At 46.0% G+C, this 15022-nt stretch overlaps 1 protein-coding gene across 2 annotated transcripts in view; it reads right to left on the bottom strand.

Annotated features, from left to right (window-relative positions):
* The window catches only part of SLC39A11 (solute carrier family 39 member 11), a 444045-nt gene that overhangs the window by 80229 nt on the left and 348794 nt on the right, over positions 1-15022 (bottom strand). For both annotated transcript variants that reach the window (XM_064369170.1, XM_064369171.1), the window contains exon 7: positions 9855-9924. In XM_064369170.1, the coding sequence (XP_064225240.1) occupies positions 9855-9924 (70 nt within the window). The remainder of the gene's footprint in view (positions 1-9854; positions 9925-15022) is intronic.

Genomic DNA, 15022 nt, shown 5'->3' with positions numbered 1-15022 from the left:
ACTGCAACTAGCCAATCCAATCCTTTAGACTTACCTTCTCTAAAGCACCAGCAAATTCTATCATCTGTCATATCTGTTTGTCCACCAGCTCTGAAAGAACCTTGGCACCTACCTTGGCATTTGCTCACAGCAGTACCTGCGCTTATATTTCCTTACCCAAGCTGACCACTCCTATGCTCCTGATGAAATGTAGCCGATTCTATGAAGAGCCCCTGAGATGAGCAAACAGCTTGCCTGTTCTGCTGGTTTCTTAGTCTGGCTCGGATCAAGCCCTTGGGAGCCTGGACTGTGTTAATCTTCTGCTGCCTATGGGCTTAACTGCCCATTAATAAATTACAATAGCTATCTTTTCTGCTATTGATTTTCCATTATATCACATTGAAGTCAGACAATGTGGCCTGAATAGTATTGATCTTGGGGCATGTATTCTGACTCTCTCTGTGGCAGAGCACCCTAATCCATTTTAGGAACCCTCAGGTGGCTTGAAATGAATGTAAGCTTTCTAATGGCTGGGTTGGAGTTTATGTACGTCCACTGTATGCGTTTTGTTAACTTAATATCTGCATCATCTACAAGTATCAGACGGGGACATGAAAATCCCCCACCATGATTGTGTTCCTCCTTGCAATTCTGCTGAATCTTCCTTTAAATGGTTGGAGGCTTATGTTGCTAGCTGCCTACAGACACAAATCATGATGTCATTCTGGGACATGACTTCCCTTTCCTTAAGTACCGACCTTTATCTCTTATCTGGCTTGCTGCCTTCAAGTCTGGTTTGTCCGAGACAAAATCTGTAATACCCGCTTTCTTCAGGTTTGCATTTGCCTTGTATCTTTCTTCATTCCTTCCTTTTCAACTTTACCACGTCCCATTTTAAGTGTGCCACTTGTTAATTACTTAGAACTGTAATTTTAAAAGCTAAACCCCTTTGAAGAGCTACATTCGATCATCAGATGGCTGGATTATTTCAGTGTGATTTTCCATCTCCCTTCCCAGTATTTTTCATTCGTTTGTGCATTCTCTCTTCCCTCCTCTAACCTATTCCTCTCTCTGTGTTAGTATAATTGTCCTTTTAAATTTGCTAGCATATTTATTGTTATTTTTTTGAGACAAGGTCTTGCTCTGTCACCCAGGCTAGAGTGCAGTGACCCAATCACAGCTCACTGAAGCCTCGATCTCCCAGGCTCAAGTCATCCTCTTGCCTCAGACCCCCGAGGAGCTGGGACCACAGGTGCACACCATGATGCCTAGCTGACTTTTTTATTTTTTATAGAGACGGGGTCTCCCTATGTGGCCCTGGCTAGCCTAGATTTCTGGGGCACAAGTGATCCTCCTGCTTCAGCCTCGCAAACTGTTGGAACTACAAGCGTGAGCCACCACGCCGGACCTAGCATAATTTACTAATGTCTCTTTTTCCCTTTTGCTTTGATATACTTTCTACACAGATCCTGTATCAACGGTTAATAAGTAGTAAACCTGGTGGTCTATATTTGCTCTCAGGGAAAACTTCAACTTGGCAATAGACTAGGGATGGGCAAACTTCACCCCAAGAGCCTACAACCTATTTCTGTAAATAAACTTGAACTGGGTATAGCCACGCCCATTTCTTCTTATTTTTATTGAGATGAAGTTTTACTCTTGTCCCCCAGACGGGAGTGTAGTGGCACGATCTCGGCTCACTGCAACCTCCACTTCCCAGGTTCAAGCAATCCTCCTGCCTCAGCCTCCCGAATAACTGGAACTACAGGCGTGTGCCACCATGCCCAGCTAATTTTTTTGTATTTTTAGTAGAGATGGGGTTTCACCGTATTGGCCAGGATGGTCTCACTCCTCACCTGACGGGATCTGCCTGCCTCAACCTCCCAAAGTGCTGAGATTACAGGCGTGAGTCACTGCGCCCGGCCAGCCACGTCTATTTCTTTATGTATTGTCTGGGGCTACCTTGGCACTTCCACGACAGTCAGTCAAGTAGTCGTGACAGAGATCATGTGGTCCACAGGCCATCTGGAACTTTAAAAGAAAGGTTGCCAGCTTCTACTTTAGAACGGGAGTTACTTTTTCTTGGCAATTTGAAGGCAGCATTCCCTTGTCTTCAGTTAGAGCTCAGAAATCTCTGAGTTGAACTTTCTGCGTAGAGAATCCGTCTCTGCCTCTGATATCTCCAGATTCAGGCTCAGTCCCTGGAGGAGGTGGTATGGATCTGTGTCTCTGCCCAAATCTCATGTGGAATTCAATCTCCAATGTCGGGGGAGGATGTGGTGGGAGGTGACTGATCACGGGGGTGGCTTTCCTCCTTGGTGTCTTTTATAAAACAATTATATTTTATTATTATAAATCTATCCCTTATTAAGTTATTAAAAAGTACTTTCATTTTTTGTGGGCTTATGAGTTTTTTTTTTTTTTTAAATAAACCTTTCATTTTAGATTAGCTTTAGGTCTACAGAAAAGCTCAAAGATAGTACAGAGAGTTCCTGTATACCCTGCACTCAGCTTCCTCTATCATTAACATCTCACATTGGATGGAACACTGGTTACAACTAAGGTGCATTACTTTTTTTCTTTTTGAGACAGAGTCTTGCTTTGTTGCCCAGGCTGGAGTGCAATGGTGTGATCTCAGCTCACTGCCACCTCCGCCTCCCAGGTTTAAGTGATTCTTCTGCCTCAGCCTCCCTAGTAGCTGGGATTACAGGTGACCACCACCACACCTGGCTAATTTTCTCTTTTTTTAGTAAAGACGGGGTCTCACTGCATTGGTCAGCCTCTCGAACCCCTGACCTCAGGTGATCCACCCACCTCAGCCTCCCAAACTGCTGGGATTAGAGCCGTGAGCCACCATGCCTGGCTTCTTCTTTTTTTCTTTTTCTTTTTTCTTTTTGAGACAGAGGCTTGCTCTGTTGCCCAGGCTGGAGTGCAGTGGCGAGATCTCAGCTCACTGTAATCTCCACCTCTGGAGTTCAAGCGCTCCTGCCTCAGCCTCCCAAGTAGCTGGGATCAAAGGCACCTGCCACCATGCCCGGCTAATTTTTGTATTTTTAGTAGAGACGGGGTTTCAGCATGCAGGCCAGGCTAGTCACGAATTCTTGACCTCAAGGGATCTGCTTGCCTCAGTCTCTGAAAAGTGCTGGGATTACAGATGTGAGCCGCCGCACCTGGCCAGGTGCCTTACTTTTAACTACACTGTACAGTGTATTTGGATTTCACTGGTTCATCCCTAACACCTGTTTTCTATACAAAGATCTCACCTAGAACAGCACCTTACAATCAATCTCCTTCGTTCCCCCCAGACTATTTCTTAGAATTCCCTTGTTTTGGGACCATCTTGGCAGTTTTGAGGAGCGTGATCAGGGCTTTGGCCCCTCAGTTTGCGTCTGCCTGATGCATTTCTCATGTAGTTTTATTATTTCTAGTTTTATAAGTGGGATCTTTGCTGCGCAGCGGCATGTTTCCTTATGCGGTTTGTCTGTTTTATTTTCTATGTGAGTGTAAATGTAACCGGACTTAAGAGTCCCCCTCCTTGGTCCCAGGCATCTGCTGTGCCTGGTTAGCGGAAAAGTTAGAGCTTTGTGTAGGTAAGGGCTTTATGCTTATTCCTGCTACAGCCTAAAAGATGTCTATCACCCTAGGCCTGTTTTTATGTTAATGTCTTTATTTGGGGTTTCTGGTACAAGACAGAGTATAAAGTTGGTACCGTACACCCTCGTGTGATGAAGGTCTGGGGTTCTCTTATCCTGCACATAGCTTAATCCTCCCTTTACCCCATCTCTCTGTCCAAGATCCTGGAGAGAGGACAAGCTCCATGTGTAAGTTCCTGGACCAGTGGGTGGAGTTTTATAGCCCCTTTTACAGAAAGGCAATGCCTACAGCCCTGGTCTTTAGGCTGGGCCGTTTCAGCTCCCACATCCAAGGGCAAGGCTCCACTCACTCCATGGACAATTCTCCTGCATCAGCCTCCCAAGTAGCTGGGATCAAGCTGGGCATGACGTCCAACCCTCAGTCCTTTGAACCTCTATGAAGATCTGAAACCATCTACCACGATGTCTTTGATTTTTCCCTTGATTTCTAGCATCTGCATTTCTTTCTCCTTAGTCCTTGAAAACCATGTTTACTGGTTTGTTTGTTTGCCACGGGACATCCATGTCAGCTGAGCTCACCCTGTTACTGGAAGTACTAGTGACAAGTGTTCAACTTCTTGGAAGAGGTGTTTCATACCAATTGTGTTTTCTGCAGTGACTAGCACATTGCGGGACACACAGCAGTACTCACTAAAGAATGAATGAATGAATGAATGAATGAGTGAGTGAATGAATGAGTGAGTGGAGACCAGGACTGCTCAGAAGAGAGCTAAGCATCTGCAGCCTCAGTGGAGACACCTTCACAGAGGACTGGCTGAGTTGGGAGATTCTGGGCAGGCAGGGGCAGGTGCACAGTCCCTCTGCCTGGCACTCTACGTCACAATGGTCCTGGCCTCATGCTGCCTTAGTCAATGCTGAGGACCACATGACTCCAATGCCTCCTCCAACAGGGTTGCCCGTTCACTTTCTGCTTTAATCATCTTACAGTGTCGGTGCCTTTTCTTTTCCCTCTTGAAACAAACTGAGAAATGAGTGTGGGTGGATTTGGTGCAATCTATCAAGCAGAAGTTTCATCCTGGATCGCAGGCGCTGATCTAAGGCAAGATGCCGCCTTGGCGTATGAACACCACAGCAGCCCTCTCCCTGTTTCCGCAGAGCTGGCTTCCACTCTACACGCAGGCACAGATGCTGGTTCAAAAGCCCCAGCATTATGAGGTGACTGGAAGCTGCATTCCTCGACCTCTTTGTGTCAACAGGCACAACACTGGCCCTGATCTGTTATTTATTGGTTGAACATTCTACAGCCCTGCAGGGTGGCAGGCTCTGCCTGTCCAGGCCACAGTTTAGCAAGCGCCTTTCCCTCTTGGCTACTCAAGCGGGAAGTCCTCACTTTTCACTCTCCTCCCATGAAATCCTATGTGTAGTATGAACTAAAGGTAGAGAAAGCTAACAAGCCTTGCCCTGGGGGCTGTTCTCCATCTTGCCACCCAAGAAGAAAAGCAGAGACGTTTAGAAAGGAGGAACCCAAATCACAAACTCTACGTGTTTTTCAAACGGGGGAGAATGGGCTGAAGGGTCTGCTTGAGGGAGTGCTCTTCCCCTTTTCCTTCTCTGCAGCCTCCATTACAGGGGGGCTGTACCCCGATACTCTGTGGACGTAGTGGCAATGACAGCAGAGCTCTACCATTCCTGCCCCTCAGGCTGTGACAGCAGTGGGTCGGGTGTGGGAGCATACGGACCCTCCAGCGATGTTCATATAGAGGGTCTCATGAGGCTGAAGACACCAAGACCTGCCGCCCCGACTCAACCCCAATTAGAGGATTCTGTCAAGGGCTTTTAAAACTCAGAGAGAATCTGTTTGGTCAAGGGAAGGGAGGAGCTGAGTTGGAAATATTTTTGCTCCACTTTCTTCCCAAATACTTATGAAGATTGGCAGAAAGTGCAGGTGACAGAGTAGAGGAACATTGGAGTTGACATCGTGATGTCGCGGGGGACGTGGTGCCACCAGACAGAGAGCCTGGCCTGTGAGTTCCACGCCTGGGGCACAGCTGTCACTTGCCGGGCACAGACCTTCTGCAGCGTGTGCTGTTTCCTGCGCTCCGGGAGGACCTGGCCTTTGGATGTTTATAAGGTCAGACCCTCTGGGCTCTTCAGCCCCGTGGATCCTGCTTGACTCTGAAGTCTCTTGTGGTCTAGTGAAGTCAGGATCAAAACTGCTGTGCCAGGGGCAAAAGAGCCACATGTCCCCACCCCAGGCCCTGCGCTGAGAAGAGCAGTCTGCAGGGTGTGATGACTCATAATTAGCCCTTGTTTTGGGTGACATTTCTTACATTCCAAAGGCTCTGCCTTCCTTCTCTACTGTCTCATGTGGTTTTCACCATCAGCATCATTTTAATGAATGACTTGGGAGTCTGAGAGGCAGGAATATCAAGATGAGAACAAGAAAAGTTTTGTCCTAGAAAATTTCAGCCCATGCACATATTCGGGGCTTCACGGGGCAGGCATGCCTCTTCACACGCAGCCTTAGAATTCAGTCACCACACTGAACATGCAGGGGCTCCACTTCAGCTGGAGAAACGGAGGCAAGGAGGTGGCCTGAACACAGTCCTCAGGGCGCTTAAACAGGCCCCATGCAGGCTTGGTAACCAGGGAAGGATGGAAACGGGGTTAGATGAGAAAGTAGTTCGATCAACGGCTGCAGGAGGGAGTGCTATTTCCTTGGGGGAGTTTGGGAGCATATTCTGGGATTGCGACGGTCTGAAGACAGTGGATGAGCTACAGGAGTGATAAACCAGTCGCCCCTGAGCCACTGCACTGAATTATGTTTTAAAATAATTGTGAATTCAAGTACCTTTAGACAGTGCACAAGCTGCTTTAAGTTCACCTCAGTCCTCATGGTTCCCAACTGTCTTCACCTGACTGCCTCCAGCCGTTTTAATGATCTTTTAGTCCCCTGAAGGCACCTGAGTTTGCTGCCTTTGGATAGGAGGCTCCACTCTGCAGGCGGTGGCATTTATGGCTTGTGGGCCAGGGTGGACCACAGAGACCCCACCTGCACAACGTCTAGAGGACATTGTGGGATCCCAAGGCTGTGGCCTTACTTACGCCCTGTTTACTTCCAGGCAGGCAGAAGAGCAAAGAATTTACAGGGCCCAGTGCTTGTGTATGGAAGGTGAGGGAAAATGAGGCATGGAGTGACGGCAAGGTTGGCTTGGTCAACTGGGTACGCAGGGACAGGGAACCCTGGAGAAGGGGCAGGTTCCACGTAACAGCAGATAGAGACCAACAGGAACACGTTCAGGACAAAGGTCTCAGCTGGAGATCAACTTGGGTATCACCAGCAAACAGATGGAAAATAAAGTCACGAGAACGAAGGTTGCCCAGGGATGGTGCATTCAGTGAGAAAGAAGGATGCTTCAGATTCAGGTCCCGGGAACATCACCACTCAAGAACAGGCCGTAGGATGAGAGGCCAGCACCAAAGGGCCTTTCCAGGAGCAGGTGGAAAGAGAGGGAAAGCAGGAGAGCCCAGCATCAAGAAAGACAGAGGGAGGGCTTCAAAAAGGGAAGGCCTGAAACCTTCAACAAAATTCAACAGCCCTTAATGCTAAAAACTCTCAATAAATTAGGTATTGATGGAACTTATCTCAAAATAATAAGAGCTATTTATGACAAACCCACAGCCAATATCATACTGAATGGGCAAAAACTGGGAGCATTCCCTTTGAAAACTGGCACAAGACAAGGGTGCACCCTCTCACCACTTCTATTCAACATAGTATTGGAAGTTCTGACCAGGACAGTCAAGCAAGAAAAAGAAATAAAGAGTATTCAATTAGGAAAAGAGGAAGTCAAAGTGTCTCTATTTGCAGACGACATGATTGTACAGTTAGAAGACCCCCCTGTCTCAGCCAAAATCTCCTGAAACTGATAAGCAACTTCAGCAAAGTCTCAGGATACAAAATCAATGTGCAGAAATCACAAGCATTTCTATACACCAATAACAGACAAACAGAGAGCCAAATCATGAGTGAACTTCCATTTACGATTGCTACAAAGAGAATAAAATACCTAGGAATACACAAGAAATGTGAAGTACCTCGCTCAAGGAAATAAGAGAGGACACAAACAGATGGAAAAATATTCCATGCTCATGGTTAGGAAGAATCAATATCATGAAAATGGCCATACGGCCCAAAGTAATTTATAGATTCAATGCTATCCCCATCAAGCTACCACTGACTTTCTTCACAGAATTGGAAAAAAACACCTTAAACTTCACATGGAACCAAAAAAGAACCCCCATAGCCAAGATAATCCTAAGCAAAACAAAAACAAAGCTGGAGGCATCACGCTTCCTGACTTCAAACTATACTACAAGGCTACAGTAATCAAAACAGCATAGTACTGGTACCAAAACAGAGATATAGATCAATGGAACAGAACAGAGTCCTCAGAAGTAACGCCACACATCTACAACCATCTGCTCTTTGACAAACCTGACAAAAACAAGCAATGGGGAAAGGATTCCCTATTTAACAAATGGTGTTGGGAAAACTGGTTAGCCATATGCAGAAAGCTGAAACGGGGTCCCTTCCTTACACCTTATACAAAAATTAACTTCAGATGGATTAAAGATTTAAACATAAGACCTAATACCATAAAAACCCTAGAAGAAAACCTAGGCAATACCATTCAGGACATGGGTGCAGGCAAGGACTTCATGACTAAAACACCAAAAGCAATGGCAACAAAAGCCAAAACAGACAAATGGGATCTAATTAAACTTAAGAGCTTCTGTATGGCAAAAGAAATTATCATTAGAGTGAACCAGCAACCAACAGAATGGGAAAAAGTTTGTACAATCTACCCATTTGACAAAGGGCTAATATGCAGAACCTACAAAGAACTTAAACAAATTTACGAGAAAAAAACCAAACAAATCCATCAAAAAGTAAGCGAAGGATATGAACAGATACTTTTCAAAAGAAGACATTTATGCAGCTAACTAACATAGGAAAAAAAGCTCATCATCACCGGTCATCAGAGAAATGCAAATCAAAACCACATTGAGATACTATCTCACGCCAGTTAGAATGGTGATCATTAAAAAATCAGGAGACAACAGATGCTGGAGAGGATATGGAGAAATAGGAGTGCTTTTACACTGTTGGTAGGAGTGTAAATTAGTGGAATTTACACTCCCACCAACAGTGTAAAAGCATTCCTATTTACTAATTTGCACTCCCACCAACAGTGTAAAAGCATTCCTATTTACTAATTTGCACTCCCACCAACAGTGTAAAAGCATTCCTATTTACTAATTTGCACTCCCACCAACAGTGTAAAAGCATTGTGAAAGACAGTGTGGCGATTCCTCAGGGATCTAGAACTAGAAATACCATTTGACCCACCAATCCCATTACTAGGTATATACCCAGAGGATTATAAATCATTCTATTATAAAGACACGTGAACACATATATTTATTGCAGCACTGTTTCTAGCAAAGACTTGGAACCAACCCAAATGCCCATCAATGATAGACTGAATAAAGAAAATGTGGCACATGTACACCACGGAATACTATGCAGGCATAAAAAAGGATGAGTTCATGTCCTTTGCAGGGACATGGATGGAGCTGGAAACCATCATTCTCGGCAAGCTAACACAAAAACAGAAAACCAAACATGACATGTTGTCAGCCTTAAGTGCGTGTTGAACAATGAGAACACATGGACACAGGGAGGGGAACATCACACACTGGGGCCTGTTGGGGTGTGGGGGAGGGGCTAGGGGAGAGATAGCAGGGGGTGGGAGGATTGGGGAGAGGTAACATTAGGAGAAATACCTAATGTAGATGATGGGGGATGGATGCAGCAAACCACCACGGCACACGTATACCTATGTAACCAACCTGCACGTTCTGCACATGTACCCCAGAACTTAAAGTATAAAAAAAAATGGGAAGGCCTGAAGTGGCAGCGGCTGCCTTTGTTTTCCTTTTTAGTCGTTAGTCTTCACAGCTTTGAAGTGCTTAGAGTACAGCACGCGATTATAACCGTGTTTTGTTTTCAAAATGATTATTGCCCACTTGATAGTTCATTTGAAAGACTCCTCTCTCAGGTATGGCATTCACCTGACTCCATGCCACCTCCAACCATCTTGGCCTTGTGGGGCTGGGTGCAGAACAGCAATGCCAAGGGAGCCCACCCAGGGACACGCACACCCAGGGCACCCCTGGGTGCAGAACGATGCTCTAGGGCAGCGGATGCTGGCTTACCTGGCACTCTCAAAGGTAGCAGATGCCGTCTTTTCTACAGCCCCGAATCCAACTCCAACAGCAAGACCCTCTGAAAGAGACGTAAGAAAAGCAAGAAGGATTAGGCATATTTCCCAATAAAGAACATCACCATCACTGTCAACGTGTCAAGTAGGACTGCATGAGGCAGCCAGTCACAGAAAATCATCCTAACAGCAGCTTAAACCCAGGGAAACTAAGGCCTGGGAGCTAAATAGCTGCTCCCTGCTTCTCTATGGCCTGCAACCTAGGAATAATTTTTATCTTTTTTAAGTAATTGAAAAAAAAACTATTTCATGACACATGAAAATTATATAAAATTTGGCCGGGCACGGTGGCTCAGGCCTGTAATGCCAGCACTTTGGGAGGCTGAGGCAGGTGGATCACCTGAGATCAGGAATTCAAGACCAGCCTGATGGGGAAACACCATCTCTACTAAAAATACAAACATTAGCAGGGCGCGGTGGCACGCGCCTGTCATCCCAGCTATTTGAGAGGCTGAGGCAGGAGAATTACTTGAACACAGGAGGCGGAGGTTGCAGTGAGCCGAGAGTGCACCACTGCACTCCAGCCTGGGTGACAAAGTGAGACTCCGTCCAAAAAAAAGAAAAGAAAAGAAAATTATATGAAATTGAGATTTGAGTGTCTGTAAACGAGGTTGTATTGGCGCACAGCCATGCTCATTGGCTGACGCACTGTTTATGGTTGATTTCATTGTATATTAGCACAGTCGAGTAGCTGGGACAGAAACTGAATGGTCTGAAACCTAAAATATTTACTCTGTGGACTTTTCATAATCCCTGGCCGAAACAACCAGGGCTTGCTTTCTTAGCGCATGCAACAGAAAGTCCAAGGGTGATACGCAGCCCAAGATGTCACTGTAGACACAGGCTTCTTTTTTTCTTCATCATCCTCACCATTAGGTCCTCATAGTTGCAAAGTGACTGGGCTACCTCCAGGCATCTCAACTACGTCCTAGGCAAGAAGAAAGTAGAAAGGTAGAAACCTTAATCAAGTCTTTGACTCGTTACTCTGGAAGAACACCTTCCTGGCATCCCTCATACCTCTCTGGCCGGAACAGGAGCAAACGCCACCCCTGGACCAATCGCAGCCTCAGGCCCAGAATACTGAGACTCCAGGACCAACTGCAGCCAGTCTCGATCCCTCTCTGGGGCTGGGAAAGTCTTACCCTGCTCACGCTCCCTGAAATCAAGGGAGCTGCCATCCGAATCAACTGGGGTCTTGTCAGGAGGAAAGCAACATGGGTAGCATGATCACCGGCACCAGCAAGCATTTTTGGATGACTGCTCTTTGAAGAACATCCAAACTCTCAAAGGAACTACCCTTAAATGGTGAAGACAGATGTGGTCTACACTGATGGGGTGGCTGGAGTTGAGCTTGCAGCATGGGGATAGACAAGATGGGTTCTCAGGTCCTTGCCAAGTTCACCACCCACTTGCGTAGGGATCAGATGTGGGAGGATGATGCTGGTCTGCATGTATCTGATGGAGCCATGAGGGTCATAGAAGGAAATGGACTTGACCCAGTGGCCGTGGACTGAAGGGTGGAAGCACAGTGTCAGGATGCTTCTGACAACTGTAAAGAGGGCAATGATTCCCCTCGATCCAAACTCAAATAACTACTGAATTACCACCACTGTTCAGGAACAAGGCCAAGGGCTTTGAGGGCCAAATTAGAACTTTTTTTTTTTTTTTGAGACGGAGTCTCGCTCTGTCTCCCAGGCTGGAGTGCAATGGCATGATCTAAGCTCACACAGCCTCTGCCTCCTGGGTTCAAGTGATTCTCTGCCTCATCCTCCCAAATAGCTGGGACTATAGGCGTGCACCACCACACCTGGCTAATTTTTGCATTTTTAGTAGAGACAGGGTTTCACCATATTGCTCAGGCTAGTCTCGAACTTCTGACCTCAAGTGATCCACCTGCCTTGGCCTCCCAAAGTGCTGGGATTACAGGCGTGAGCCACCATGCCCAGCCAGAACTGTTTTTATGAAGCGGGAAGATATAAAATCTGCTGAGTAAAAGGAATTTGTTTTCTTTGGATTCACTGCCTCTGAGTAAAGCCCATTTTCTTCCTTGTGTCCTGCCTGGTTGAAGTGAGTCCAGGATGCTGGAATTGTGAAACTGACTCTAGGAGACACCTGGGGACAAGAGGGCAGCGGCGACTTATCCCATGTTCAGGTGAAAGCGCTCACCTGGGATGCAGTGTGGCTCAACAAGAGACTACAATGGGGTGTGGAGCCCAAAGATCCTGCTGAGGAATGAGGTGCTCTTTTTTGCCTCATTTTACCCTCTGTGTTTGATCTCTGCGGGGGCCCGATGGGATAGCTGTGATCACTGTAAGCTGCAGGTTGGGAATTTGAGATTCTTTTTTTTTCTTTTGAGACAAAGTCTCACTCTGGCATCCAGGCTGGAGTGCAGTGGTGCGCCATCGGCCCATTGCAACCTCCACCTCCTGGGTTCAAGTGATTCTCCTGCCTCAGCCTCCCAAGTAGCTGGACTACAGGTGTGCGCCACCACACCCAGCTAATTTTTTGTATTTTTAGTACAGATGGGGTTTCACCATGTTGGCCAGGCTGGTCTCAAACTCCTGACCTCAAGTGATCTGCCCACCTCAGCCTCCCAAAGTGCTGGGATTATAGGCGTTTGCCACTGTGCCTGATGAGGATCTGGGATTCTGATTCCCTACCAGGTATCTTTCCACTTTTCTTATAAGAACCAACATCTGGACACAGCGTCCTAGGATATTAGAGGTGGAGAAAACCCCAGAGATCAGCCACTGTGACTCTTGGGCCACTGCCAGATTCAGAAGCCAGGTAGTTAGAAGGAGGAGGTCTTTCCAAAACCAGTCAGCAGCATCAAGGCTTCCAGGCCTGGCCTCTCAGTATGCACACACACACCCAGCAGGCCACAGAGAAGGCTCCAAATCCGTCTTTAACCGCTCTGAGGCTGAAGGTGGCTGGCTAGAGTCAGCACTACCAGAACAACCAGGCTTTAAAATCGAGATGCATTTAAAATAATTATTTTAAAATTACAGTTGACCCTTGAAGAATGCAGGGATTAGGGGCGCCAATCCCCTGCACAGTCGAAAACCCACATATAACTTTTGACTCCCCCAGAAACAGTACTAATAGTCTAATATTGACCGAAAGCCTTACCAAGAACACAAAGTCCATTGACACACATTTTGTGTATGGTATATATTACAGACTGTATTCTTAAAGTAAGCTAGATAACATTTCTTATATTCTTACAGTAAAGCAAGCTAGATAGAATTTCTTAACATCAATAAAATCATAAGGAAGAGAAAACACATTTACAGTGCTGTACTGTATTTGCCAAAACCGTTATGTTTATGTTTTCTGTTTATAACAAGGAACTGTCTGTCTGAAGTGGCAGCACGCACAGGTGCAGACCTCAATCTATAGTACGTATCAAGCCAGTTCATTTTTTCTTCTCACGTCCTGACTTTTCTCTGATTCTTGGGAGCACTTCCATATAATGGCACTTTGTGCGGGTCCCATGGTGTTGTTCAAGGTTTACGGTATTGCACTAAACATGATGAAAAATATATAAGAACTGAGAGAGATCACTTTTCACTCTCTTTTCACTGCAATATGCAATTCACTGGAGAGGTGAACCGCTCATGAGGCGACGCTCAGCGTCACAAGGCCTTTTAAGCAGATGCTTGCAACACTTGAGCTCACTGCAACAGCAACACGAGGCGGCTACAAAATTATTACAGTTGTACAGCGGACTGTAGTTTATTCTATGTAGTTATGACTTAATATTACATCATTTTAAAAATGTTTTAATTAAAAAAAAATTTTTTTTCATAGAGATGGTCCCACTATGCTGTCTAGGCTGATCGTGAACTCCTGGCCTCAAGCGATCCTCCTGCCTCAGCCTCTCAAAGTGCTGGGGTTACAGGCTTAATCCTGCATCTTTATGTTTGCTTACATTTCTCTTCATTGTGAGTGGCACCATGTGCAATCCGTGTTTGTGGGTATCATTTTGGATACATTTTAACTTTTTGTAATAGTTTTGTGTTTTTGCAGTAATCAATAATAGAAGAGACTAGTACAACACGTATTTTATGCATTCATGACACAACTTTTTATTTTCATTTTTTATATTTTTAGGCTCCATGGTTTATGAGCTTTTTCAAATTATCACAGATCTCCAAAAATTTTTCCAATACATTTACTGAAAACCATTCATGTTTAACCCCTCCCTGATACTTGGAGTTGTGACCTCCATAGCGCCTTCTCTTGGAGCAAACTCCCGAAGCAGAAGAACAGGGAGTGATGGAGAGCCAACGCCCTGGGCCTCAGACCCAGAACCCACCCGTGTCTCTCACACCAGCTCCCATCCTTGATCTTTGGACTGGAGGTGACAGTCCCCACCTACATTTCAGGTGTAAGGCTTATATAGCCCAGTGTCTGGCATAGAAAAAGCCACCAGTCCCCCATTTCCGAGGCAAAGAATCACAGAAACACTAGGATCTTGAAGGGAAGGCCTAATTTGGAGCCAAGAGGCCTAATGTGGAGCACTAAAATGCACATTAGTCATTTGCATGAAAATGACTAATTCAAACCAGTTCAAGCCAGTGCTGTTCAAGGACAACTACGTTTTCACAGCACCTGATGTCAGTGCTTAATCAAGGCTGTACATCAGCTGAGTCCTGCTTATCAAGTCTTCTGTCTAAGATAATTCTAGGCTCCAAATTAGGCCTCGTCTTCAAGATCGTAGTCTCTCTGTGATTCTTTGCCTTGGGAAATGGGGGACTGGTGGCCCTTCTATGCCAGAAGCTAGGCTATAAGCCTTATATCAGAAATATAGGTGGGAACTGTTACGCCCAGTCCACAGATCAGAGAGGGAAGGTGATGGGGAGCTGGCATGAGACACGCAGGTGGGTTCTGAGTCTGAGGTCCCGGGTGCTGGTCCTTCGTCACTCTCGTTCTTTTGTTTCAGGAGTTTCCTTCAGAAGTAGATATGGTGAAAGCCACAACTCAAGCAGCAGGGAGGGGTCTGGATACATGTTCAATATTTTAAGGTTTTCCTGATGGATTTGACACCATCAAAAAGGGGTAGACAAGAAGAATGAGTATCCAACCCGGTGCGGTGGCTGA

Source organism: Aotus nancymaae, unplaced genomic scaffold, assembly GCF_030222135.1.
Source record: "Aotus nancymaae isolate 86718 unplaced genomic scaffold, 86718_ANA_hifiasm-v0.15.2.pri h1tg000089l, whole genome shotgun sequence".
NCBI lineage: Eukaryota > Metazoa > Chordata > Mammalia > Primates > Aotidae > Aotus > Aotus nancymaae.
Note: the sequence above shows the minus strand (reverse complement) of the source record. Positions and strands in the feature narration are given on the sequence as shown.